Source organism: Apteryx rowi, unplaced genomic scaffold (assembly GCF_003343035.1).
Source record: "Apteryx rowi isolate R43461 unplaced genomic scaffold, aptRow1 scaffold_5, whole genome shotgun sequence".
NCBI classification, from domain to species: Eukaryota; Metazoa; Chordata; class Aves; order Apterygiformes; family Apterygidae; genus Apteryx; species Apteryx rowi.
In genome coordinates, this window is record NW_020450760.1 from 8,239,586 (window position 1) to 8,267,346 (window position 27,761).

Genomic DNA, 27,761 nt, shown 5'->3' on the forward strand with positions numbered 1-27,761 from the left:
CCCTTGAAAAGAATTGAGCTTCTGCACCTGAAAAAATCCCATCATTACCTCCTTAAAGGGAGAACGGATGTTCAGGAAGGTGATTGTTTTGAAAGGTGGTTGTTTTGGGTATTAACATGTTTCCATACTTGTGTTCATTAGCAGGGACTTGCACCTGCCACATCAGCCCTACTGGAAATATATTTTCCGTGTGGTTAATAATGTTGTTGGTTTGGTTGTGTTGATGATTTAGGTATGCAGCATTACAGAAAAGTTCTTACCAGAGCAAGAATACTTTATGCCCAGCTTACCAGAGTTCATGCCCACTTTCTCTCCCGCTTTTTAAAAATAAATATTACTCAGGAGGTGAAATTTGAAATTCTCCATTTATCTGCTAAACAGTTTGTAAAAGAAGAAGCTATACTAGTCTGTTAAGTTTGTTTTTTGTTTTGGTGCTGTTTTTTCTTTTTTGCTCTTACCTACAGGACCAATTCCAGAAAAATTACTGCAACTGCAAAGACCTTTGCTTATGCCAAATTTCAAGGCCACCAGTTTGTGTTACTGGCTGTTTGAGAAGCCGCTGTTGCCACTGGTTCTTTCGCACAGTGCTGAGGGAGTGTTTGTTTTACCTAACCTTTTTTTTTTTTCTTTTTTTGTGGGGGGACTTTTAGTGCTTTTCCTGTGGTGCGAACTGGATTATTTCATGGAAGTCACTGAATAGTTGATAGATAGTAACAGCTTTATTCTGAAGCTGGATGACTGAACCAGTACTCCTAAGTTAAAATCTTCTTTTGTTCTCAGAGTCACTTAGTCTTGCTTAGTTTTTGAATTAAAATTTTAAAACAGAAGACTGTTTCTGAACACTGTTAGGGTCTTGTATTTCACTGTAGTCTTCAACTGAGAAATATTTTAGGAAAATATGAAACCATCCCCTAATTACTTCAACTTTGGTATGTGTCAAGCATGGCTGCTAACTAGTGGAGCTGTCCGTCTTTGAATGGGGGGAGACGGAATTGCAGCAGTTGGAGGTGGGAGGTTCACTCTGTGATCGATGAGAAGGTAGCTCTTGTTCCCTCCTGAGCAAGAGCACTGCTTAGGTGTTCTGGACATCGTTATTATGTACCCTATTTCTATCTGAGCCTCCGTTAAAAGAACACAGCCAATAAACAAAAGGTAGTTTTTGCCCAGTGTTTACTGTGCTTCATTTGGGGGAAATTGTCCCCCATTTTATTATTATTTTTCTCTGTCTTTATGCTCAACACCCAGAAGAAAAACCCTTATCTTGCAGGGTATTAGAAGGAAAAGTTGTAGTGTGTATTATAAGCACTCTTTCTGTAGAAGTGTCAAAATGAACAAAATAGAATGTGTGCACTTGACCAAAACATTAAAAAAAATTTTTTCAAAAAAGTAGAAAAATGTTATTTCTTCATTTTACTAATTGGGATTACTTGCAACAGCGGTAGGTACGAGTATTTCAGAGATGAATACTGCTGTTATTGGGCAGCTCAATATTTTTGTGCACAGAAGTAGTATTTGCAAAAAGGTCGCCAATGTTAAATCTCATATTTCCTTCAAGCACAGGTTCATGGTGAACCCAATCTTACACTGCCTTTTGCTATAATGCTATGATAAAAAAGAAAAGATCTAGCCTAGGTTGCTTTTGCCTTGCTACGTTAGCAAGGCACTCTAGTCTAGTCCTGACTGTTAGGAGTAAAAGTAGCAGGGTTTCTAGGAGGCTTAGCATGCTGGGCTGAAAATGTGCTTAAAATTTGAGAGTCTAACAAATGTCTGAAAACAAGACCTACTTTGCTGCTACTCTGCCTCTGAGTTGTGTGCTTCCGAGCCCTTCTGGGCTGTGTTGGTGAGACTGCTTGGGCGCTGCTCATGCAGGTGTCCTCGCTCTCGTCTTTGAAAGCACTTTTTTTTTTTCTTTTTGTGTAAGGTAAGAAGCCTCTGCAGAATAATTTTTATTATAAATGTCCTTCCATAGCTTCGTGTAGTGTTTGCACAGGAGTATATTTTAATTGAAAGAATTGTTTTGTATTGCTCATTTTTAAGATTTATGCTGGAATTGCATAATTCAGTTCTACCAAAAATGAATGCTTGAAAATGCCCAACCTGTTTCTGATAAATGAAGGATGACTGAGAAGTGTAAGACAAGTCACTGTAATGAATACCAGCCAGGCAGCGAGAGCAGTGTGAGGTGTCCCACAATTCCCTGTGTCAAAACATGAACATACTTTAGAGAGGAGATCTGAATATGCATACATGAATATATATATGTGTGTGTGTGTGTGTGTGTGTTCATCTATAACCTGTATTAATAGGGAGAAAAAAATCACTTTTGTTTTGTTTCCTTATTTTTAAGGGCTCACAGTTTGTCTCCAACAGATCATCTGGCAGCATTTTACTTGGCCCTGCAGCTTGCCATATCCAGACAGGTTAGTTCTGTTTTTAAAAATGCAGCCTCCCATTGTCATATGAAGACTAGAACCTCTATCTGTCAATGGATACAGATGAAAATTTCTTCAGTAAAGTCCTGGTTTTCCACATGCATATACACATATATATGCAAAAATGCAATAGCTGGTCTGTGTTTTTCTCACACTTTCCCTACAAAGAAGCTGTCATCCATATCCAGAAATATTCTCTCTGGACGCCTTCGGTCCTGTACACTTCTCCAGAGTTCTGCCACGTATTCCCAGCCGTAGGATCTGAAATAAGACGTATGACATTCAATTCTATTTTTTCAGCTTTTATATTGCTAGATGGAAAGCAACCAAAAGTTCAGTTTTTTTCTGTTTTTACCTTAATATTATGGGTAATCTCCCCTCAGACTGGTTGTATCTGGAGAGTGGTACTCTTGAATCTAGATTTTAATAATATAAACAGTGCTTACATCTTCTGTGTCTGCTAAGATGTGTGCCTTTTCCAAGTACTTGTAGAAAGTTTGGTTATTGTGAACAAAATTACAAAAATGCGTTTAAGACAAGTGGAAAATCTTTTAAATCTATAAGAGAGATCAGAGCTTGATCCAACTTGTACAGCTGTTCTATTTAAAGGAGGTAGAATTCTACCATATATTATATGAATTTGGATAATGTGGAACTGCTTTGTGTATGTCATGGTAAGCCTTTTCCTGTGTCAAGTTTATTTTAGGAAGTAGTTTTAAGCATGGTAGTTTACATACTCTAGGTGACTACTTTTCATTGCTAATGAATAGCAGAGACATTGGACTATGCGACATTAGAGTAAAAGGGATTGCCGCTTTAATATCACAAAATATTTTTCAGTAGCAGGCTATGACTTTGTGTTTCAGAACTCCATATTTTTAGTGTTGCTTAATTAAATCTCATGTTTGTAACACTTAGTGTACTTATTATTTTGAGGAAAAGCACATGTAGCTCAGGTGATCATGAAATGCCATAGGAAGAAAATTTACTCTGGCAATTTAGCTGTATGTTTAGCTAATGCATTACAATTAAAATATTTTCAAAATCATCTAGAAATACAGCCAATATTTGAAAAAGAATAATATTTATCTCTTAGTGGATACTTTTAAAGGGTCGAACTGAACTGTTTCACTAAAACTTTTATCTCATTTGCCGGGGTTAATATATATATATATATATATATATATATATATTTATATTTATATTTTACTCTTCACCATAGTGCATCAGGTTCATTTCAGAGATCTGAATAGTGTTTTACAGGAGTCTTTAGATTTCTGCTTGGTATCTAGGTGAATAATTTACTCTGAACATTTTATGTATATGTAGTCAAGTGACAGGAGGCAGTATTTCTAATAGCAATGCTTTCTTTTTCTGCCTTTTTTTCTTTTAATCAGATACCAGAAGCTTTGGGTTATGTTCGTCAGGCTCTGCAACTACAAGGAGATGATGCCAACTCTCTTCATCTCCTTGCACTCTTGCTATCAGCACAGAAACACTATCATGATGCTTTGAATATCATTGATATGGCCTTGAGTGAATATCCAGAAAACTTTATGTGAGTGAATGTCATGTTCCCCTTCTACACTTCCTCTCATATTTATTTTTTGAGGCTCTCATCTCATTAATTTTCAGAGATGATTTCAAGATTTGTCTAACTTTTTTTTCCCCCCCCAACAGTGTTACCCTGCCCTTTTAACGCACCTTTGTTTTTTATTAACAACTTGTTAAATAATGATTAAGGTGTTGGTTTTGGAAGGGAGGATGATAGGACTGGATAGCTGAGCTTATTTTGTGTTTTTCTACATAATATTTGTTTAGATAATTTCTTCCTGTTACATGCTTTAGAGTATTTTTCTGTCTTCTGTTTTTATGCAATATTCTAGAAAGGATAAACAGTACTTTACTTCTAGCTAGGAAAAAAATCAATCCCATTCCATCCTATCCTAAGATAACTTAGTGCTTATTGTATGGAATCTATTATGTAAAATACATCATAACAGAAAATCTCCTATTTTGCCTGTATAATAACCAGTCATCTGAAATCAGCTGATGGATAAGTAAACAAGTGAAAGGGGAAGAAGCACATATTTGACTGATGTTCTTTTGTTGTTTAAGAAAAATCCTTCTTTGTGTTTATTCTTCATGTTAACTGTATCTGAAAAAATATTTGGATTTTGTATGTCTCTGAGCCTATAAACTTTTTGTAAGTTTGCTTTATGTTCTTAGGAAACTCTAATCAAACACTTCAGGCTGACATATCTCCCATGCAGAGACAGCTTCCATTAACTTCTAGGAGAGCAGCAATGTTCCATTCTGATAAGCAAGTTTTACTGACAGTCACTGAGGTCATAATTCATAGTATTGCAGACATCCTGAATGTTTATTCTGACAATTTTTTTGAAGTATTTCAAACTTAATTTTGAAATGACTGGCCTTTATCATGTATTTTTATTATATCAACATATCAGAAAAATACAATTTCTTTAAGAATTACTAGTTTAAAAATAGGGATTATAGTGTTTCTTACTGCTCCTTGACCTTTCATGCCTCCTTTCCAGTGTCCGTATAAAGTGTAGTTGCCTTTTTCCTCATAACTTTGACCAGGACCTTTACTCCTCTCTCCTCTCCTCAGAATTTCTTCTGTGACTCGCACCCAATGCAGTGTAACTGCCTCTGGTGGCCTTTTGCTCTTTGACATCTCCTAGCTTGTCCTCACATGTACACACTCGTCTGTGTTCTTGTCACATGCTTCCACTCGTGCTTCATGATTTCAGAACTATCTAGCCATTCCTCTCCCAAACCTGACTGTGCTTCCTCCAGGTCTCCGAAGGATCTCTGTTGTGGTTTGAGAGGCAAGCAAAGTATCAGTTAACTAATTTTATACCCTATCATTGTTGAAAACAAATGTGATCAAAACGTCATGGTCTGTTTTCTTCTCTGTTCTTGGTTCATCTTCTGCCACTTAGTGGCAATATAGGTGACAAAGAACAGGCTGCTATGTATCTCGGAATAACTAATAGTCTAGAAGAAGTGTTTTTGAAACTGCAGTTCTCTCTATTTTAATAAGAGAACAAAGGATCATTCAGTAAAATATTTAAAATGACTCTTGTGACTTCAGAATGTATTTGTGTATTTTTCAAATATGGCTCATGGTCTTTCCATACTTGTTTGTAACTGCATCTTATGGTTAAGCATGTTGTCTGACTCGTTTTAAAGTGTTCTGATTCTTCTCTTAGTGTAAGGATGTGTGTTAATACAGATCATAGTGGTGGTTCTAAATTGTTGGTCCTGTTGAGTAATACAAACATCGTGGTGATATAAACTACTATGGTAGATAGAACCTACTGGTACAGATCAAGGAACCTGAGGAATATCTTGGCAGTAGGAATCACCATCAGAGGAGACAACAGTTTCTGAAGAATCTAAGGTGAAAGACAGCTGTGTATCTCTAGACAGTCTTGTAGAGTGGATAATTCTGTCTTCAGTGCTGTCAGGTTTCTTCTGGTTCCCACAGGGGACAAGGAGATGATGGAGATTCCTTGTGTGCTCTCTGCCATTGGCACTGACAGACAGACATACCTGGTCAGTAAAGTAAATTTGGACTAATTCCTTCTTGTAACTGGATTATATTTGCAAAGATTTACCAGCAAATTCTCAAGTTTTTAATCAGTTCTTGTGCACTGTATCTGATGCTCTTGAAATGGCTGACAGTGTGCATGTGCATATATATAAAATGCAATACACAAGTGCTTAGTGTATTGTTTATTCTGTTTTCTTGTTCTGTAACTTCTATAGCAGTACAATCTCATTGCCACTTCCCAGCAGACTGGGAAGAGATCCTTTTGCGTTCTGTTAAAGCTTGCTAATTTTTAGGCATACTGAAATACTTGATTGTTTGCCCATGGTATTTTATTGACTTTCCTAAACGCTTCAAATGTCATCTTGTTTTTATCTTTTATCTTTCAGTTATATCTGCATGCACAGTAAGCTAAATAGTACATGACTTTTCTTGGTATTCTCTGTATTTCTGTCAGAATCTGTTACTTCAGTTTTATGCAAAACAATACTTTGGTAGCTTTATAGTGTGTTAAATCTCTTTCCTTGGAAAATATTGAAATAAAACATAGGGCTTGTAATTTATGCCATTTCTTATTTCTTTTATTGTTGTTCTTATCTGCAAACCTCCATATGCTGTAATTGCCTTACTGTACTGAGTGCTGTCCTGCCCTTTTCACAGCTGCATGTTCTTTTTGTTTTGCTTTTCCTGGTCAAGACAATCTAAATTTTCTGAAGCTTGTAATACTACATCTTTATAAAATGCCAGGGGTTGCAAGGAAGCTGTAGAATACACTATGAGACATACTGAGAAATGGATACTTTCCAGCACTCTTCCATTGTAGTCATTTAGTAAATGTGTTACCTGCCACTTTTTAGTCTTTTAAAATCTGATGCATTCCTAGAATTGTTTCATGTTGAATATTGAAGTGTTCTGCAGGTATACCTTCATCTCTCCAATTATTAACTTTTTCACCATAAAGCTAGAAAGTGGCTGAATAAATATAGCCAATCGGGTAATGATTTTGCCATATGCACCTCTAGGCCAGTAAGCAGAAAGAAATTCCCCAGAAACAAGGACTTCTGTCCCACTGTAATCAAAGGAGTGAATAAACAAGTGAACATCATACTATACAGTTAGCAGCAAGCTATAGCTTTCTCTTTGAATAATGAGCTGATTGTTCTTCCTTTGTTCATTATGCTGGCAACATAAACATGCAATCTGCTCTGAGGCCAAATGGAATAAGGGGAAAAACTGTTGGGGAAAATCTAATAAATCTGTAAAAGTGAAATGGGTATGTACTAATGTTTGCCAGAAATAATAAAAATGCAAGATATTTGCTGAATATCTAGGGTACTATCAGTTCAAACATTTTATAAACTTAAAATCCTAGGTTGGAACCACTCTCTGCCTATAGACAAGCTAACTGTGTTTCTCAGAGCAATACAATCAATTTACTTGTAAGTACAATCTAACTTCTAAAGCCTCCTGAAATTTGTGAGTACTTTATTCAAGGACAGGAAGATGTCTAGACACAAGATTACTGAGCAAGATTAAGAATACCCTCGTTTGGTAGGAGAGGTGGGAATAAGGTGCCTGTATCAAAAAATCAGAAAGGTTAATCTCAGGCAGATTATGCTGCATTTGAATTAATCTAAAATTGCACTGTTTTTTCCCCACTTTTCATTAGACCACTTGCTCCTGAAGTAGAAATGTGAAGTTTGGTTCCTCTTCAGCTTGAGAGGATTTGAACCCACAGATCATGCAACTCAAGAGTCCTAACCATCAAACTATGTGGTAGACAGGGTGAGGTGATTGTCTATCTCTCCTGTTGAAACAGAAGCAGGGTCATGCTGCCCTGAATGCATGGTTGATGCCACCTAAAGGAGAATAGGTGGGAAGGAGCCACAATATATCCTAAATTATTAGCATACTCAGCCATGAGGAAGTAGATGTGAGTTTGAGGTCTTTGCTGCTTGGGTTCTCCTGAATTTTATTTATTTTAATCTAATGATTGCATGCTGTAATTGTGTAAAGAGTCTCAGGAGTGTGCATTACAGTTTGAAGGTGCATTCAAGATGATGCAAGGTATTTGTTGTTGTATTGCATTAATTTTTGAGGCTACTTTTCCTTGCTCAGTTTATTTCCATCAGCATCTACTATAAAGCTGTACTTGTGGTAACTACATCTTTGTAGTGAAACTTCAGTGATGGTGAAAGAATTTTCAGAGTTCATATTATTATCAAGATCCAAGATAACTGCTGTACTTATCACTTATTTCAAGGCAGTGCCCAGATATGCATAATTCCAGTCTAAAGTTGACTATGTTCTCATTCTGTTGCTAAAATACTGAATTAAACTTGCTTCTATACTGTTGCTAGTTGGAAGAGAAAAGCCAATATTAGGCGCTCCATGTTGGTAATGAACATACTAAGTACACAAGTGGGGATTAATTAACTAAATGTTGGTAATATTTCTTAAATTGGGAGAAGTGTGTTTTGCAAGTAACTCCAATCCTGCAGTTTTAAAGAGTTTTCTGCCCTCTTACAGACTTCTGAAAGCTTTCATCATGAAGCTTTGCAGTGTCTTGTTTTGAACAAAAACAGTCTTTTGATCAGTGTAATTTTTAAATTGAATATTGTGGGGGATGGGAGAAAGATTGAGAAACAAGCAGGAATTGGTTCATATTGGGCTTGTACTTGTGCAATATAGATAGCATAGTTAGATGTGGGATTAACTGAGAAGTCTTTACTTACAAACTCCTTCTTCCATGACTCTTTCCAATCTTTTTATTTAGTTGTTTTGAGGTAACTATTTCTTTGTGGTCCCAAACTTTTGAATGATATGGAATCTTGAAATAACACTTTTATCTGTTCTACTTCAGGTTTAGTCTCAGTTAAGGGGGAGAGAGTTAGGTTTCTTAATGAAATATTTTTGATATTATTTTCTCAGTCTTAGCTGTTTGGGTCCCTCTGCCATCCCATTATTTCACAGGTTGGCGCTCTTAAAGTATATTGCCTGAAGTCAGTGTAATTAAAATAATAAATATTAATTGCTGATTTTTTGCTGTAAATTGAGAACTGCAAAGGATAACAGCTGACAGGCTTTTAAAGTAGCAGAAGTAGGGAACAGCAGATGGGTTATTTGAGGAATGCAAGCATGTTATTTTAATGTTAAGAAGTACACTCAAAAAGGAAAGACATATGGTAACAGGTCTGAAGACAACTGAAGACTAAGTTCACAGTTTAAACATTTACATTTGCTGAAGTGTGATGGAAATCTTTTTCTTCCAAGAATATTTCATAGAAGCATCAGGCAAATGTATCATTCCACTGAAAACTATTAAATCCTTTCCTTCCTGACCCCCAAGGACTCGTTCTGAGCTGCAGTAGCTTTGCCAGAATCACTGAGCCTTTTAACCTCCCTCTCAGATCACTCATTAAAAAACTTGCTGCCTTCTGATAGTTGTCAAGGTGGGCATAACAGAAAAGCTCTTTGGTACATGCTGTGTATGATGGAACGTACCATACATTGATGTTTTGTGGGACATGGGCATTTATCAATTAAAGGGAATAGACTACACTATGCTGTTTTCCAAAAGTCAGCCATGTTGCACTGTTGTGCGTGGTGATGGATAGCTCGCATTTTTTATTTTCTTTTGATAAAAAGAGTACTGGGAATCATTTGAGGAAAGGACAGTAATATATGGTTGGACAAGAAGCAGTAATCCGCCAGGCTTGCCAAAGTCTTGACTTTGAAAAAGGATGCAACCTTGGTTTGTATCAATAAACTTTCTCAAATCTATCCCATTTTGATCTTGGGAGCAGATCAGTGTGTTCTCAAGACTGATTTTTCTGCAAGTTTGGAAGTTTCTAGTTCTTACTCATTGAAGACAATATCAGTTGCTTGTGATTCCCCTTCCCCCGTCCCCCCCCGCCCATGCTGGGCCTTTTGTTTTTATTATTTTATTTTTTGTTAACAGAATGATTCATTAAATAAGATGTTGTTGATAGGCAGATATTACTTATATCACAAATTGGTCATCGGCCTCAGGGGATTATCCCTGACTATTATATTTGCTAGGCATGGTTAGGCAGTAGATATTTCTCTGGAACTTGATTGAAAGAGTCCCAGTTTGGGCCATGAGCTGGCTGCCGCAGGGTGTTCAGAGGAAGCAAACAAAAAGTTTCCAAGTATAACTAATTTGTTCTGGCTTTAGTCAGAAACTATATTCATTATAGCTAACAGTCTTACTTTTTTTTTTTAAACTTAAGGACATTAAATTCATAAGATGGAACACAGTGTATATAAACTACCAAAAGTCACAGGACTGACTGCCCCCCCCCCCCCGAAAGCAATGCTGCTGCTTTGTGAGCAAATACATATGAATTACATAGGGAATAATATATTAATGTATAATATATATCTAATATATATCTCAAGGGGCATGGAGGAGACCATCCAATGCACAGGAAGGGTACCAATTCACAGTTTCCATAAGGTTCTGTTGTCAAAGGGTTTGAGATTGGGTTTTGTTGTATCTTTCGTTTGTTTGTGAGTCAGACTTCAAACAGGAGTCTGATCTTCCTTTTTTTATTTCATCTGTTTCCCTAAATGTACATGGACCTTCCTACTGGGGATCTGTGCAGCCAAAGTTGGAGGAGTTTGTCCTTATAATCTGTATTGGTACTACAGTCCTGAATCACTTGGATCAAGTTTCACATCTTCCATATGTGTGTTTGGTGATTGATTGAGAAACAGCTGAGGACTTTTTTTTTAATAAGTTACATGATTTTCTGGAGTTTTTACGAAGACTAGACTTGGTTACTTGACCTCCTTTTGCCAGTTTTGATAATCTAGTGGTTCAGACAATCAGATTTCCTGAAGGAACTCGACTGATAGAAGCAGCTGAATAATATTATGTGAACAGACATTGTTGATTGTTGTATTCAGTAACCTGTACTCATTAATTGTGTTTTGTTATCTTGCAAATGCTGCTTGGATGGCTGAAATTCATTCCTGATTGTTGACTTTAAACAAAAATGAGAAGCTGATGTGATGAATTGGGCTAGAGGAAACTGGCTTCTGTCTGCCGTCAGGACTTGGCCAGAAACTCAGCAATGTCACAGAAATTCAAAAGAAATCATCAAGAAATAAGTTTAATTTTGTTATATGTGCAGTTATGCAAAAAGTGATTTCAAGATACTTAAAACTTTTTCATGCTTTGTTATGTGCTGTTTATGTTTACATCTTTACTGATAATGAAGCTTCCCTGAGAACTCAAAATGGAATAGACTTGCTCTGTGTGCAAGAGTTCACTTTGCAATTGCAGTAGACACCTTTATGAATTTCTTTCTGTACCTTATCATGGTGATGAGATGTGACCAGCTTGATAGAAATGATGCACCTAAAATTGGTTAATGTATAAATAGTTCCTTTATCAAACTACACGTATTTCTTTTCTCTCTACTTCCATGTTTGCATTCTCCCTGTAGGTTAGATTTTTGCAATTATGTCATCTTTCATTTTTGATCATGTAGGTGTATCAGAGTTGACTAATATGAAACTGTAAACTTTCTACAATAAGCATTGAAGGGACATCTGTCAAAATTGGATATTCAAATTAATAGCATTTAAGGGCAGGAGGATCAGTTTTTACGGAACCTGACCTTCTATACACTAGAAGTAACTAAATTTCCTTTAGTTTCCCTAATAATATAGGTTTAGCTGAAGCATAGCTTCCAGAGGGCATCCAGTCTTGATATGAACACATTAGAAGATGGAGACACCACTACAGCGTGTTGTAGCTTGTTCCAGTGTTTGAGTTGCACTCCTTATTAAAATGGGTTTTTTTGTTTCTGATTTGAATTGATCCATTATTTGCTTCCAGCCATTGGTTTTTGTATCATTCTTCACTGAATTACTCTGCAAACTAGTATCTTCATGGTCTGATGGTAGCTACTGTAATCAGGTCGCCTCTAAACCTCTTTTTTGGTAAGAGCTCGGCAGCACTTTCTGGCAGCAGGGCACACGCCGTAGCCTTTCACTTATCCGTCTAGCACTGCTCTGTACTGTGTCCAGTGTTTTCGTCATATGTAAACAAGAACTGCCCAAAATATCTGAGCATTGTTTATCAGTGCTGCAGAGAATCAGCTGCTGCTTGTCTTTTGGAAAGGGCTGTGTTAATTATTTTGAGCATAATTGGTTCTTTGAGAGTTTCTATTCAATTCCATGTTTGCCAGCATTCTTGCTTTCTTTTTGGTCATTTATATCTGTGATGCATTTCCCCATTAGAACAAACTGTGCTTGTTCCTATAGCTATATGCTGAGCGGTTTTTGTTTTGTTTTGTTTTCATTTTTTCTTTTAATCTGTCTTGAGAGCTGTCGAACCAGCCATTGAACAAATTGTTTGGAAAGTTTCCTACTGTGCTGTTATAAGGATCTTTCCATCAGGAGAGTATATTACACATTAATTAGAGTCCTGATGGATTCAAGTGGCATTCTCATGAGGAGTCAGCCCTCTCTCCCTCCCTCTTAAAAAAAAAAAAAAAAAAAAAAAAAAAAAAAAAAAAGCTGTAAACTTGCAATCTGTGAACTGTTGTCAAATTCTGGACTGTGAATGAAGTTAACATGGCAAACCAGGATTTTCTTTTAATTTTAACCTTTTTCTTCTAAACCATTTACTCATGAGTGATTACAAGTCTTTCAGGAGGACACTTGCTGATAGTATATACTGACCAGGAGAAACTGAATTTGCTGAGGCTTGGCTTCCAGCTGTTTCATTTCTTTCATGTTTCCTGTAGCAATCACCAAAGGTCTTTCCCATATATGTAATTGTGGAGTGCAAAAAGTGACTTGCTAATATGTTGTTTAGGAAAGGTGAATAGATTCATATTTGTTCACATCATTAATATTGAATAGTATTTGTCTGAGTTAATTTTACACATGCAGTGTACTGCTTTTCCACTTTAATTACTCCATTTAATTTATACAATCAATTTACAGTAATGGTAGTTTGCTACAGATGTGACTGTATAAACTATGCATGTATAAGTTTCACATTACATAGTTCTTTTTGATTAAATTCAGATCATATGAAAAGAAACCTAGCTTGTTTGTAAAAACTTGTGCTTGTTTCTAGAGATCTTAGTATCTTTCTTTCTTTGGTGTTACATTCTGCCTTGCTTTCTGTGATTTTTTTTTTTCTTTGTACAGGATCATTATCATAGTAATAAGTCTGGGATTTCACAAGTAATATGTTTAGACTTAGTGAATTTTTTTTAAATGTAGTGCCTTTCTACTATTTAAAAACAGAACAATTCATCTTGAATTTTCCCAGCATTCCAGGATTTGAAGTTGTGGGATATGTCAAGTGGGCACTTAAGTGTGAATACAAAATGAAATATTATATAACTCCACACAAAACTGATATTTCCTGTCTTTCTTGTATGCATTAATGAGTAAAAGACTAGCTAACAATGATTATATAAAGTTCATTCTTATATTTAAGCTATTGTAGAAATTAATGTAGTTGTCAGGGAGATGAGGCTATTGTTTGACATTTTCTGCATGTTCAAGAAGGCTTTTTTATGGTGGTTATTAGCATATTTATGGGACTCCCAGTATACTTCCTTCCTACCATTTTCTTAATGATTGATTATCATGAAAAAATGTTCTTTTAGCTGAGAATAGAAAAGCAAACTGTTACATTACTTTAAAGAGGTTATCTTAAATCCTGTAAAGATATCCCATTTATGTAAAACATAACACGTTTTTAATCCTCCATTGTAAACAAATGGAATTTGTTGCATCTGTTTAAACTTTAGCATCTTCAAGTTGTCCACTGTTGTGAAGAGTATGTTTGGCTTGACCTTATTGCACACAGAAGAGCCCTTAAAGGATTCTCAGTGAGGACATCAGTGCTGACAGAGTAATATTTTTCATAGCACGTACCTTAAGTGACAGCACGGCTCTTCCTTATGTTCTTCAAGCCCTGAAAAACATAAATAATTTCTATAATAAGAGAATAATGATGAAGTTTGCTCCCAATCCTAATTGAAAAGAGAGCAGCCTGCCAAATTTTGTTTGGGATATGTGGATATGGAGCTTTCAGAAAAAAATCAGAAGAACACAGATCTCTTCCATTCAGTAGTGTGTGGACTACAGATGTCCAGCTACAGCCGATCCAGGCTGGTGTGCTCATATGGTGCAGTGCAGTGCACAGCAAGATGTGAAATTTCTTGCTTGATCCCAGAAGCAAAGCACCTGGTTTAAAAATGACACTCAAGATCAATCATGCCTGTTCGTCAGAAAGAACTTAAGTGTCTCCATGTGAAGAGTTACAGTGCTACTTGTCACGTAAGAGATCTGTTTTCACTACCTTGAATTTTGGCTTCATTCTCCAGAATAGTAATACCCTTAATAACTTAAGTCAGTTTTGGAGAAATGTACTCCTCTTAATCTCTTGACATTATGAATGGTGCTGTGGAAGGGCTTTGACTGTAGCATCTGGGTATTTTACTTTAACAAGTGAAACAGGCTAGCTGAATTAAGACTGTTATTTTTGAAATTCAGCCCTTCCATTCTGCAGCAGCAATCAGCAGACTAAACAGAACTTGGCTACTAGAAATGGCTTTAGTTTTTGAGGCAAAACTGTGAATTTTCAAAGCAAATGCTGGTTTCACTTAGTGCATGGTGGATTTCCAAGGTCTTACTCTGAGTGTATAAACAGATACTGAAATGCTTTTGGAAAAAAAAAAATTTTTTTCCCCCTCTAATTAATATTGAGATTCATGGGAAGGTCAGTATGTACATGTTTATGCAGCTCATCCGGGAAAAAAAAAAATTGGAAATATCTAGTGTGCTCATGATGAAGTCAGAGCATCTCTCTGTCAGATACTGGGCAACTGAGGAAGCATGTGGGACCAGAAAAAGAAATTCCTTGATCATAATTTAGCAAGGAAAAGCATCCAGAAAGCCACAGAGAGAACTTTCAAAAATGCAGGATCGCATTTGATCACAGTTTCTGGGCTGTGCTACAAATGACACTGGTCGGTTGGCAGGGAAAAGCTTCAGACTGTGATTTAATAGATTAGTTTATATTGATTAGAAAATAGAGCACTAGCAGGAACCTCCTAAGTCACAAGGCTCCGCAGTTAGAGATATGCTATCCTATAGTCCTTTTCATTAACCTAGCAGCTGAGGAATTTAGGTTATTTGCTCCTCCTCTTCTGTAGCCTATCCAAAAGAAGCTGTGAGGAAGCAGGCTGTTTTACAGCTTCATTTATAATGTTGAGAGACTTCTAATTTCCCACCTTAATGTTTTAATAGTCTTTAATGCCTTTACACTTAATAGCTTTTGTGCAAAGATTGTCCTTTAGATAAATTGTTCTCCCTTCATGGTGTTTGCCCTATCTGTATTTATAGGTAAGAATTGTACCTTTTTGGCTTTTGTTTTGCTAGACTGAATAAATTAAGTGTGTTTTAGTACTCTGCAGCCTGCAGTTGTCTGATCACCCTCACAGCCTTTCTCTGCAGCTGTTCCAATTTGAAATTCCTTTTTTGTGTGTTGGTTTTTAACTGTTGCAATGAGAATTATGCACAGTGTTCCGATGTGGTCTCACCAGGGTATTGTACAATGGCACGATTTCTTCCTTTTCTGCTTCAAATAATGCATTCCAGAATTACATTTGCCCTCTTCGCAGCTGTCTCACCTTGATGGACCTGGCTGTTGGACAGTTCTGGTCTGGAATAACTGTTACCTAGATTGCTTGGTACAATCTCTCTCTATTAAACTGATACTATAACCCATTTTTCTATTACAATTTATTATTCTTTTATTTTTGTATGTTATTTTTGTAAAAAAAAAAAAAATTTGTATGCTATTAAGATTGTATTTATTGGTCTGTTTATTCCCTCTTAAAAAAGAGTTGGCTGTATAGTTGCGGTTCTGCTTTCCTTATGGATGTGATATTTTCTTCAAAGCATTTACTGTGCCTGCAATCTTGTGCCTCTTTCTATAATTCTGAGGAATTAATTATTTTTGATTGCATTAGCTTTCTTTGCTTTTAATGCATTCCCATTCTCCTTTTGTCTTTGTTTTCATGTATGAGACAACATAGATTAGGATTATGGTGAAGGTTGGTGGTCAATTCATAAATTACCCTTAATCTTCATTTCATCCTCCCTTTTTAGTAGTTTCATTTCTTTCCTTTTTTCCAATTTAGATACAAAAAAGCTTCTCAAGACTGTCTGGCTTTTTTTAAATATTCTTTTCAGCGTCTAGTTCAGTTTTACTTTTTAACTCTATATGCCTGAGAGAGAGCTTTCTGTGCTGATTTTTCTCTCTCCTCTACCCCTCCTTGTCTGTCCCCATTCTAAACAGGATCGCTGCTTCTTTCTGAAATCTTGTACAAGGTTAATGATGATTGGCTTTTCAGTCACCAAGATTTACCCCTTCAACTTGAGATGGGGATTCCTTGAAGTTTTAGCATCTCCCTCCATATCTTTTTGCTAACCTTCACTTTTGCGTTAATTTTAGTCTATCCTATTGAAATTTGAAGACCTAGTTACACACCCATCTGGAGTTTTTCATCCTTTTATTTAAGTAAAAATCCACTAATAGATCAGGTTATAAGCAGCTATTTTATAACATCCTCATTAGTTAGTGAGAACAGTCTTAAAGTAATCGAGTCATTTGCTGCTCCAGTAAGTATTCATAAATTTATCAGCTATTAGCTCCAAGAATAACTAGGCTCCTCCACTTAAGAGTATGATTTGTTCTCTATTTTGTGCCTGGGTAATTATTCCCCTAAAATGATACAATTCTCTACATTTTTACCTAAAGATGTGCATCCATATGAAATGCTGACCCTGGAACAGATGCCCCACTAGTCTAGTGTCTCCAACAGAATCTCTTTTACCTATTTCCTTTCCCAAAGTATTTGACCCAAACAGATTTTTATTCTTATTATTTGTTATATTTATTCCAGCTTGACATATCCCTAACACCCAGGGTTCTACTCTATTTTGAATATTGTCTGTCACTCAGGACTTGTGTTTTTACTCATGAGTGCTGCTCCACGATGCTGCAGTTACTCCATCGCGTCTTGTGTGCCGGTAACTTAAACATCTGACTCTTACAAACAGACACAACCAGATAACTTGTGATACTGTTATTAAATGTACTGCTTCATTTTTCATCATGCTATCTCTTGATAGTTTTCTATCCATTCTTCACTGAATTTTCTAATGTGTTAGAAACAGGTGTGAGAATTACCACAGTTGTCCCTTTTAAGCTTAAAATTCTCTGTGCCAGTAATGCTGGCTGTATTCTAAAAAGGTTGTTTCCACCAATGCTTGGAGTTGGCCTTTCAGAAAATGCTTTTTCAGATGACAGACCTCAGTGGCTTCAAAAAAACCTTCCTCATAATACTTGTTCCTGGGCTGTTTGTTTATCTAGTTATAGGCTTGTACCTTCAGCCACTTTTCAGGGGAACTTGGAATAATTAGGTGAATTTGAGAGTCCTGCTTGTGATGTGTTGTTCCTCCTGCTCTTTTACCCCCTTCCCCTTTCTTCTCTTCCATCTGCCATTTGTTAAGTGAACACTTAGTTGGCAGGTTTTTATTTTGTTATCCCACCTCACTTTTCTGTAATGTCATAGAGTCATTCTGTGATTTATAGTCAATGTTTTTGGACCCAGGGAAACTGCTATCTGTGGCTTTATGAATGCAACCCTTTCTATTCAAAAGGTTATTGTTGGGTTAGAGTGTGGATAATAGTGCACCTCACTAGTGTACTTTTTTGTATTTTTTGGCATTAGAAACAATTTCCTAGACTTGCTTTATTAGACTTCTGAACACTTGCTCATCATACTTTCAGTTTATTGTTTGTATTTTGGGACACCTGTAACCCTCCAGGCTCAATTGCCATAATGTGTAAGAAACCGGAATGACGTAGAATGTGTTCCAAATGCATCAGAAAGCATCAGTTTGGGAAGTTCTGCTTTAAATCCCTACGAGTGTGTATGTCTTCTGTTATCTTTCACTCAAATCCTGCACTAATAGTCCCAGGTTCTCCAATTTTGACTGTGCAGACCCCTGCTATTTTGTATACATGTATTTAAGTCATTTCTTAGTAATCAAATCCGCTCCCTTTCTGTCTCCTACTCAATTTTTATTTTATTTTTTATTTTATTTTTTATTTTATTTTTTATTTTATTTTTTATTTTATTTTTTATTTTATTTTTTATTTTATTTTTTATTTTATTTTTTATTTTATTTTTCAGCTCTTGCATACTGAATCTTCTTGGTGATTTGCTGGCCCTATGCCTTCAATTGTGCCACAGTACTCCTGATAGTCTTAAATGACTGAAGGCTACTAGTGTTAATTCAGTCTTTCTCTAAACTGTACAAAATAAGGTATCTATTGCAATTGTCTTGTTTCTGGAATGACTTTGTAAATTTAGTGTCACTTAGTTCCATACCTTTATAAAGTGCTTTCACTAGTTAGAAAAGACTTAAACTTTTATAGGCTTTTCAAACAATAAAAAGCATTCTCCTTTTTTATACGTACAAAGAAACAGGAAAGGGATTGTATGAAGTAGATCCCTGTGATTTAGGGACTGGGTTTTGGTACCCAGGTCTTGCTTTCTGTTTGGAACAATAGAACAGAGGTGTTACTGCGAGGGGAAGAGGAGATTATTCTCTTTTTTCCTTCTCTCTTGATGAACATAGTGGGCATGGACATTTTTCTTCTTCCAGTGTTATAGCCCTAGTTAAATGAATATCTAGAGAGGATCAGTCTGCCAAATGGAACATGATTAGGTGAGCTGTATAGTTCCCCATACACTAAATCAAATTTACTAATAGGAAGAAAGCTAAGCCAATATAACTGATTACTCTGTTCTGTGTTCATACAAAGTATCAGGTGAGACTCCATATGACCTTATTTACTTAGCCTATCTACAGCTGCTTCTTCTCTTAAACTACCTCAGTGTCCCACATTGCCTTTTCTCCCCAGTCCCACTGACGAATGCATTGGAGAATTAAGGTAACGTGGTTCATTTTGTTAGATTTATATGCTGGGTAGTTTCTACATAAGAGGTTCAGCACAACGCTAAAGCTTTAGCTGTAACTTGCTGAAGCACTTGCTGTCATTTCTCATTCTTGAGAAAACCCTCCGGCAGTTTGCGGTTACTATTAGCAGCCTTGAAGTTTGTATTTGAGATCAGAAGTTCTGAGCCTTCACACATGCCCACCCTCTCTATCCTTCTCAGTCTTCCCACGCAAACCATATGACCAATCGTATAAATTTTTCACTTAGGATGATTAAGGTTGTACTGGAATAAAATGCCAAAGTACACCTGGGTTTAAAAATGGAAACTAGGCTAACAGTTTTGTTTGCATCCTTTCTTCCTGCTTTGTGCTCTGTAACCCTACGATTTACTAAAAATTGCCTTTAAATTAGTATTTTTTCCAGTGTATTATCAGTTCCCGGATGCTGTGACTTTTGTAAGCATGCATACCAATTGACTAGCTTCTTTATTGTCATATTCCATTTATATTCTTTAATTATCCAGGAAGGTTCGTATCTAAGTTACCTCTGTGCAGAACCATCTACTGATAAAAGGAATATGCAGTCATCTTCTAGTAAGGCTAAATTTGTGTTGCTGCCACTAGAAACAAACTTTGAAATCAGAATTAATTTATAGTGGCTTCCAGCAAACACGATTGTGAATAGCTTGCTGTGTGTTCAATGAATGATGCTCTTTCTTCAGGTCATCATTTTGAAGTATTCAGAATGTTCAAAATTCAAGCCAAACATCAAATTCAGTGCCTTCTGTTATGGCAACATAAATGTAGAGTGCAGCTAGATTTTCTTTTTGACCTTACTAATACTGACTACTTTCCATAAATCTGTATGGCCTAATGGTATCTTTTTTGCTATAGCTTGTTCCATTTCATATAACAGAAGTCAATGATAAAGAAGTTTATATATAAGCAAGTAGTATGCATCAGTACTGAGTTGTTTTCCTTCCTGACTTCTGTGTTAAATAACTATTATGTTGATCCAGTTAGTGAAAATATTTTTCTTTTCTCATAGATTTTCCTTAACAAAGACTTCTCTTTTTTCTTCTCATATAAAGTGCTGCTTTAATGATCCTGCTAATCTCACTAAATCATATTGTCTTGTTTTAACTTCTTAAAATTTTCCTGTAAATGAATGTTTCTGTCCAGTTGAAAGGCCATCTTGTAATAAACACTATTATTTTGATGACAGCGTTAGATGCTTGACTTTATTGTAATTACTTCATGAAATATTTAAATTAAAACTGTCTTTGAAGTTATGTTTTCTCCAGTTTGGTCAGATGCTGGGTATCATTGAAAATATGTTCTGCTTGAATCTGAGTCTTTCTCCTTTAATTTCCTTTTCCTTTTCACTAGATTGCTGTTTACAAAAGTCAAATTGGAATCCCTGTGCAGAGGCCCGGATGAAGCACTCCTTACATGTAAACACATGCTTCAGATTTGGAAATCCTGCTATAATCTCACTAACCCAAGGTAAGATGCTGTAGAATTCTATACTGCAAAACTCAGGAGTATGTTGCTCAGTCCCAGGATAATATTAGGTCAGCAGTCATGCTTTTGCTTGTTCTGGTATTTCATACGAGCAAACTCTGAGAATGCAAGGAACTGGAGGCTGAAGTGTAAAAGATAGCAGTTGATGGATATGCAGGAACCACCCTGTGTTTTGTGAAGTTAGGTGCACCAAAGCTAATGAACTCTGCTGTGATGAGATGTGATTACAGATTGTGGATAACTCTGCCATGCTCATTTTACTAGTATTGTCTAGTTTTTCCCTGATCTGGGTTATAGAGTCCCTGTTATCCTGGCTAGTGGAGAGATTGCTGTAGTGTAAATTTAGTTCAAGGGCTTTCACTGATCCACTTAATTAAGAATATAGAAACAATAGAATTAGAGGTCACATGGATGCTTGACATGCTTGGAAAGTCAGCATGACTTTTGTAAAGGGAGGTCTTGCTTACAAACCTATTTCAGTTCGTCAAAGGGATCAATAAGTATTTGGTAAGTTGATATAGTTCTGTTTAGGTTTCTAAAAGGCTTCTGTGAAGGTACTTTCTGATACATGGTTAGATAAGCTATGAAATAAAAGGGAAGATATTTGTATGAATAAATACTCAGTTAAAAAATAGGAAAGAGTAGGAGTAAATAATCAGTTTTCATGCTGGAGGAAGGCCACCAACTGAGCTGTGCAGCAAGCTGTGCTGGTACCTGTGCTATTCAACATGTTATCAAGTACCTGCAGAAGGGGATAAGCAGAATTTCTTGCTGTCTGGTTGTTCAAAGGTTTGACAGTTGCTTTCTCTGGAGGAGAGATGCTACAGGAGAAGCAACTTGTACCAGCAGGCATCAGGTACCTTTTTAGCATTATGATGAACATTATCTGTTTTGTTCTGTTTTGTTCGATCTTGGTTATGTAAATACATATGTTCCTTTAAGAAGTTTGGATGAATTGGAACCTTGTGGGCAGAGAGGGAAAACTGCCCCTTTCCTTAGGGAGCTAGTGAACAGTTCAGAGCTGAAATGTTTGGAGAGCATGGCAGGAGGAGTCTGGGAAGGGACCAGAGTTGGACATAGCTCCTTCAAAGAGACTCTGACACTGCAGTGTGGACCTGGGAGCAAGACTCGGAGATGGTAAAGAGCAAGCACGTCGGGGCCAGAAAGGCCCAAGCAGAATTTGTTGCAACTCTAAATCATTGAAGTGGCAGCAAGGACCTGCAAGGGTATTTCTCTTCCAGTCTAATGGGTTGGTATGGTGGGGTCTTTTTGGTTTTCATTTGTTTGTTTTTAAGCACAATGTCAGAATGCTGTGCTGTGCAGAATAATTACGATTTCTGTGTAAGCTTAATTTCAGTGTGAGGCTTTGCACATGCTCCGATAAGACTTTTCACCTTCCATCTCTCTTGTTACATTCTCTATACAGACCAGGACTCTAATCATGGCTTGTCGTATCCCTTCTGATATCAGCAGTGATTATGACTGAAACCTTGCTCTTCGGCTGTGTCAACTTCAAACAGCAGTGTGTGCTAACTGTTGTCTCTGTTCTTCTTCAAGAACCTCTAAGTGACAAAGTTAAAGAGGAAAACCTTGCATCTGATGCAGTTTTTCCTGCCTTTTTTTTTTTTTTTTTTTTTTTTGGCTTAACATATGAAGTTTTTCTTGAGGCTCTGGGTTTTGGTGACAAAAAGAAATTAAAAACAAATAGGGAATGGAGTAGAAAAGAGCTGTGGGTAGCCATGATGGAAGGAGCCAGGTTTCACAAATCACACGTTCACGGTTACACTGAACGATATAATACAGATACCAAGCAACAGCCTTTCTTTGGATGGTCCATGTGAACTTTAATGGCTGAGTATTTAATATTGTATCATTTAAATAAGGTACGTAAGGTGGTCTAAAGCTGTCCAACAGTTATCACTGTGACTGAGATTTGACTGTTAAGATCTGTTCATCCAGCTGCACTCCAGGTGTGGAAAAGAATAATAATGCAAGATTGTATTGAAAACTTAAATTTTACAGCCTCTGTAATTTCTAACACACTTTTTTTTTCATTGAAAAGCATTGTTTGAAAATAGTGTTTCCCACCAGAAACAATTGGAGAACTTCATTAAAGTCTTTTAATGACTTGAAACCTTTTTAGAATGTTGTTGTTCAAGGACTTAAGTATTCTTCACAGCATTTCTCATTTGAAACATCTTTTTCTATTCTGATTTAGACTGGAAACTAATTTTGAAATATCATTTTCCTGATGAGATAAAAATTTCCTTTTCTGATAAGCTCTGTTTGATGTTAAGTATTTCTTCTTGCAGTTAATCAGCTTTTGTGGAATAAAGCTGAATTCAATGTCCTCAATCTTTTACTAACGAAAATAAATTATGAATAACTAGATATACCACATGAAGTAAGCACTAAATGCAACACTTTGCCTTACCTTTTTTCAGCTGTTTTAGAACAGTTTTCTTTTGTCTTTACTCAGCATACAAACAAATATTTTCTCTTTAAATGGTTATACAAATTTAGAAATTATTTTCTGATGCAATCTTGAACAGTTTAGGGAATAAAGATTATGTCAGAAGTGTTTATATTCAGCCTGCTGCTTGAAGTACATTTGAAAATAGTTCGTCTTTTCCAGTTCTTAGTTTGCGTTGGGAAAATGGAACCAACCACGATGCCAGTGATGTGTTTAAAAGATATTTACACTAAGCCTTGCTCTCCTTGTCAGCAACATTTGGCATGTTGTTGCCTGTGGATTGAGGAAGTAATTAATACAGCGGTTACCAGAAAATATGCACCAACTGGTGTAATAACTATAGCTGATAGTCTGTGTCCCAAAAAGCTCCCTTCTGTTTCCTGTGGATTTCTATAATGGCATCATTTTGTAAGGAAATCGTAATCTCTCAATAATGTTAGGGTATTGCAAAATTTTATTTGTGCCATTTTAGCAACAGCTGTACAAAGAGAAGAAATTGTTCCACTGTTTTTTGAAGTGTGGAACTGCAAAGAGTTGCTGAAAGGCTTTTCGCCCTACTGTCACTTCAATTTCAGAAGGCGGCAATTTTAAATCAAGGCAGATATAAAGATATGTTGGATTCTAGTCTTGCTGAGGCTTGACTTTAAGATAGGAATTTTGTGGATTTTTTTTTTCTTATTGGCATAAAATGAGAATCAGACAAAAGTTTGCACTTCGCTAAATGGGTCTGTCATTGTTTAATTTTTCTTTTTTTGAAAATTTAAAGTGAGTATTAATTGATAGTGAGTAAAGATGGAGCATCCATATGTGCTTCCTCACATTCTTCTGCCAATGTGTTTCAATACTCGCCTCATTTTAAGGGTAAGGAGGAGTTCATTCTTCAGTCCCTGTTCTTCTGCTGAATCTTTAATCATAGTTCTGGGGGCAATTAGTTTTCTAGCAAGTACATCAATAAGAAGCCTGAGGGACAGATACTGAGTTACAACTGAAGTAGAAATTCAGTATGTTTGTCCGCAGCAGCAATTTGTGAAAACTGCTGGAGCTGCTTAGGCACCTGATTGTTTGGAAGGATTCAAAATGCGTTGTTAAGATTAAATCCAGAACAAGAGTTACAACAGTGTTTGGCAGTAATATGTATATTTTTTTTAAAAAAGCAAAAAACTCTGGAGATAAAAGTGCTGCCTTTTTATGTGAAATGTTGTTATAACATCTTTACAACAACTTTACCTAAAATTAGACGCCCTGAGTTCAGTGTTTCTCTTTAGTGTGAGAAAACTGGGGATTCTCAAACTCATATCTGCCATCTTGGGTTAAAATGATAACTTTACCTTATATTATATGAAAGTTTAGTTTAAGTTACAATAATTTTTTTTTGTAAAGCTCTTGCTCATAATTTAAAATTCTGTATTCCCTCCTTGGCTATATTAATTATGAAACTAGAATTGATGAAGTAAATATGGATTCAGTTTTGCAGAGCTAATTCTGATTTAATGTAGCTGACTTAATGTACTGTGAGTGGTTAGCAGTGCTTGGTACTAAATTTGTTCGTATTTTTAGCAAGAATCTTTGTAGGAGGAGGGCAGAATGCAATTTGTATCTCAGTATATAATTTTATATTTTAATGGCTTACAATTTCTATACTTGATTACAGTGATTCCGGACGTGGGAGCAGCCTGTTAGACAGAGCTATTGCTGATAGACGGCAGCTTAATACAATTACCTTACCCGATTTCAGTGATCCTGAAACAGGTAGGAGTTGCATTTGAACAATAAAATTAATAAAATGGACTGTCCGTAGCTAGATTTTGCATCAATTATTTTTGTCTTGTTTTGCAAAATGGAATTATTTATGGTGAAAATATTTTCACTGTTCTGAAATGAATGGAAATAGCGGCTTTGCAATGTAGGACTTTTTTCTCTTTTATTTCTGAAGCACCTGCTACCCACCTTCTCTAAATTAGAATGTCTATGAGATGGATCTTGCTGAGCTTAGTGGTATGCTCTTATATAAAAATCAGTATGCTGAACTAGCCTGTTCTCCAGAGTCCTATGCTTGTCCATTCATTAAGTATTTATACTTTTTTTGTTAATGCAAATCCAGAAAATTTAAGAAAACTTTAAATGTCAAAAAATTCAAGATATCATTAATAATTAAATGAATTAAAATCTCATATATGTGTACACGCGCACATATGTGTACACACATGCGCATGCACACGTGCACATGCGCACGCACATATGTGTGCACGTGCACATGCGCACGCATGTACACACACATATATAAAAGAATTACATAGGTTGGTTGGCTCACTAGACATAGGTAGCTTTGACACTATAAGGAAAACATATTTATTACCAGTTGTATATACTCTAAAAATAGTGTTTCACAGGTGCAGTCTATAAAAGCTAAGATTGTTACATGACAATGAATATTTGCAGTATGTGATTTGTGCATTTTAATATATCCAGCTATCATAATGCCAATTAATATACCTTAAAAGTCATACAAACAAAAAGCTGGTTAGCCACATAACTGCGTGCCATGCATTCTGTGAAATTTGGAGAAAGAATTCGTGGGATGATGTTAGTTCCAAAAATCTTTACAGAACATTACCTGCATTATAAATATGGAGGGTTTTCTTTTTCCTTGCTTTTATGTCAGATCCATAGCATGCTTTTCCTGGCCACTTTCAGATGTGCCTTTCTGCTTAATCACACTTCATTACAAACTGCTTATGGAAAAGTTTGCCAGCCAATGAATTAGAATACACTGACCTATAAATCAGGATACAATGAAATGTGCAATGTATCTCTTTGCTTAATAACAAAATTGTGCAGTAGAGAAAAATCTGTTTCTTTCATTTCTGAAACATGAGGTTGGATCAAATGTTCACTAGCTTTTGTAATCATGCAAATACGTAGGAAGAGCCCTGTGTTTGCTACAGTGGCAAACAATTTTTATAAGGGTCTGGTCACCTGATTTCAAAGAATTGCAAGCAGATACTGTCTATCAAGCGTAGCCTAGTAACAGTTTGGCCTGCTGCCCCTATGGTAGCTTTATTTTCTTTTGTCTTCACGTTTGTGTTCTTTTAATAAAAATGAATAAAATAGCAGGAAACCTGGTAGTGATTGTTCTGTATTCTGGTCTAGCTCACTTTTTCCTTTTAAGAACATAACTGGATTGTAAAGGGTTCATATGTAGGCAGATAATTTATTTTATGCCTTCAAAAAAGTTCTTGCTTTGTATTTTCCTGGGGGACACCAAGCTTTTGTTCAACACCTGTAGGGTGTCCTATTTTATATGTGCCACACTTAGAGCATAAAGAGTGATACTTTTTAAAGACTGTGTATTCCTCGGGGCTTTTACATAAAGATGAACTTGTTACATAAAGATGAACCCTCATGCAGACCTATGAGTTTTTCAAGAAGCTTGCCCCCAGATTCAAAAATTTCAGTCAATATCTCAATTGGAAACGTTCTACACATTCTCATTTTGTAGAAATTCCAGTTTGGCTTTTTTCTGAATCTTAGCCATGTGGCTGGAGCTTATCTCTGATGTCAAGAAGGAAAAGATGGAAAAGAAAAATACAGAGTCTTTTTTAGTTTATTTTACTTTAAGGAGACAATTGTGTGTGTGGGGGGGGTGTCATGTGTGTGTTAATTCTAATTGAATAAATGCTGCTGCAATACCAATACTCAAATTCTGGTATAGGTTGGGGCTTTGTACTGTATAGATGCACATATAGAGAAACTCCATACCAAAGGTGCAGTTTAGAAATTCAAGTTTTGTGCTAAATTCTTAATCTGGAGGGTTTTATATAAACTTCACAGAAATGAAAGGATTATGATACAATAAGAACAAAAGAGGTGAAAATTGGCATAGTGTTTGAGTGAGAAAATTTTAGGCAGACAGTCAAAAAAACATTTTGAACAACAGTTCTTTGCTGATAGTCAAGGTGTTCTAATTAAAGTCTAAACCTTAACAGACTGAAAGAGCTTGTGCAAATGCTGTGGATCCCCAGTGTTCAGAAAGGCAGAAGACATTTGACATTTTCAGTACTTGGGGATATATGGGGAAGGTATTGGGAAAATCCTCTTGCAACCAAAATGTTCGGTCCCCTTTATACCCTATAAAGCTACCAAGTATATGCATTTGTGTATGTGTTTGTATACACAAGTGCATGTGAAACTTTTCCGCTTTCCACTTTGCTTGTCACCTGTGGAAATGATGATCCGCATTCCCTGTCCAGTCACTGCCAGCCTGAGAAATATGAAACCAGGGCTAAAAAGCTAATGTAAAACCTTATGTACTTGCAACTTGTATCCTTTTTTTTTTTAAATTTATTTTAAGGGTTTTAAAATTCAGTTAGCTAAACTAATGTAAAACATTCTTTTTGGTGGTTATATCAATTTAGCTGGAATTGAAATACAAAGTTCTTCAGAAAGAGTGTTTATGATTTAAGTGTAAATTGCTGTAATTTTTTATGTGTAAAAATAATGTATTCTGGATTTCTTAAAAGGCTATACAGTTAATTCTAGTGCCCAGATCAAATGCTTTGAGTAAGTGTGGTAAATCTATTTAAAGTTTGCCTCCCATTTTAGCTGGTTTGTCATGAGCAGCATGTATTCATATTTGTATCTATTGGTGAAGTAAATAATTATAAAGATAAAAACTTTTGTTAAATCATTGAAAGGAGGCAGACTCATTTCCCATGGA

At 36.1% G+C, this 27,761-nt stretch overlaps 1 protein-coding gene across 1 annotated transcript in view; it reads left to right on the forward strand.

Annotated features, from left to right (window-relative positions):
- TTC7B (tetratricopeptide repeat domain 7B) overlaps positions 1–27,761 on the forward strand; it is a 137,454-nt gene that overhangs the window by 59,304 nt on the left and 50,389 nt on the right. The window contains exons 13-16 of the mRNA XM_026079525.1: positions 2,348–2,420; positions 3,830–3,990; positions 20,437–20,553; positions 24,696–24,793. Of these exons, the coding sequence (XP_025935310.1) occupies positions 2,348–2,420; positions 3,830–3,990; positions 20,437–20,553; positions 24,696–24,793 (449 nt within the window). The remainder of the gene's footprint in view (positions 1–2,347; positions 2,421–3,829; positions 3,991–20,436; positions 20,554–24,695; positions 24,794–27,761) is intronic.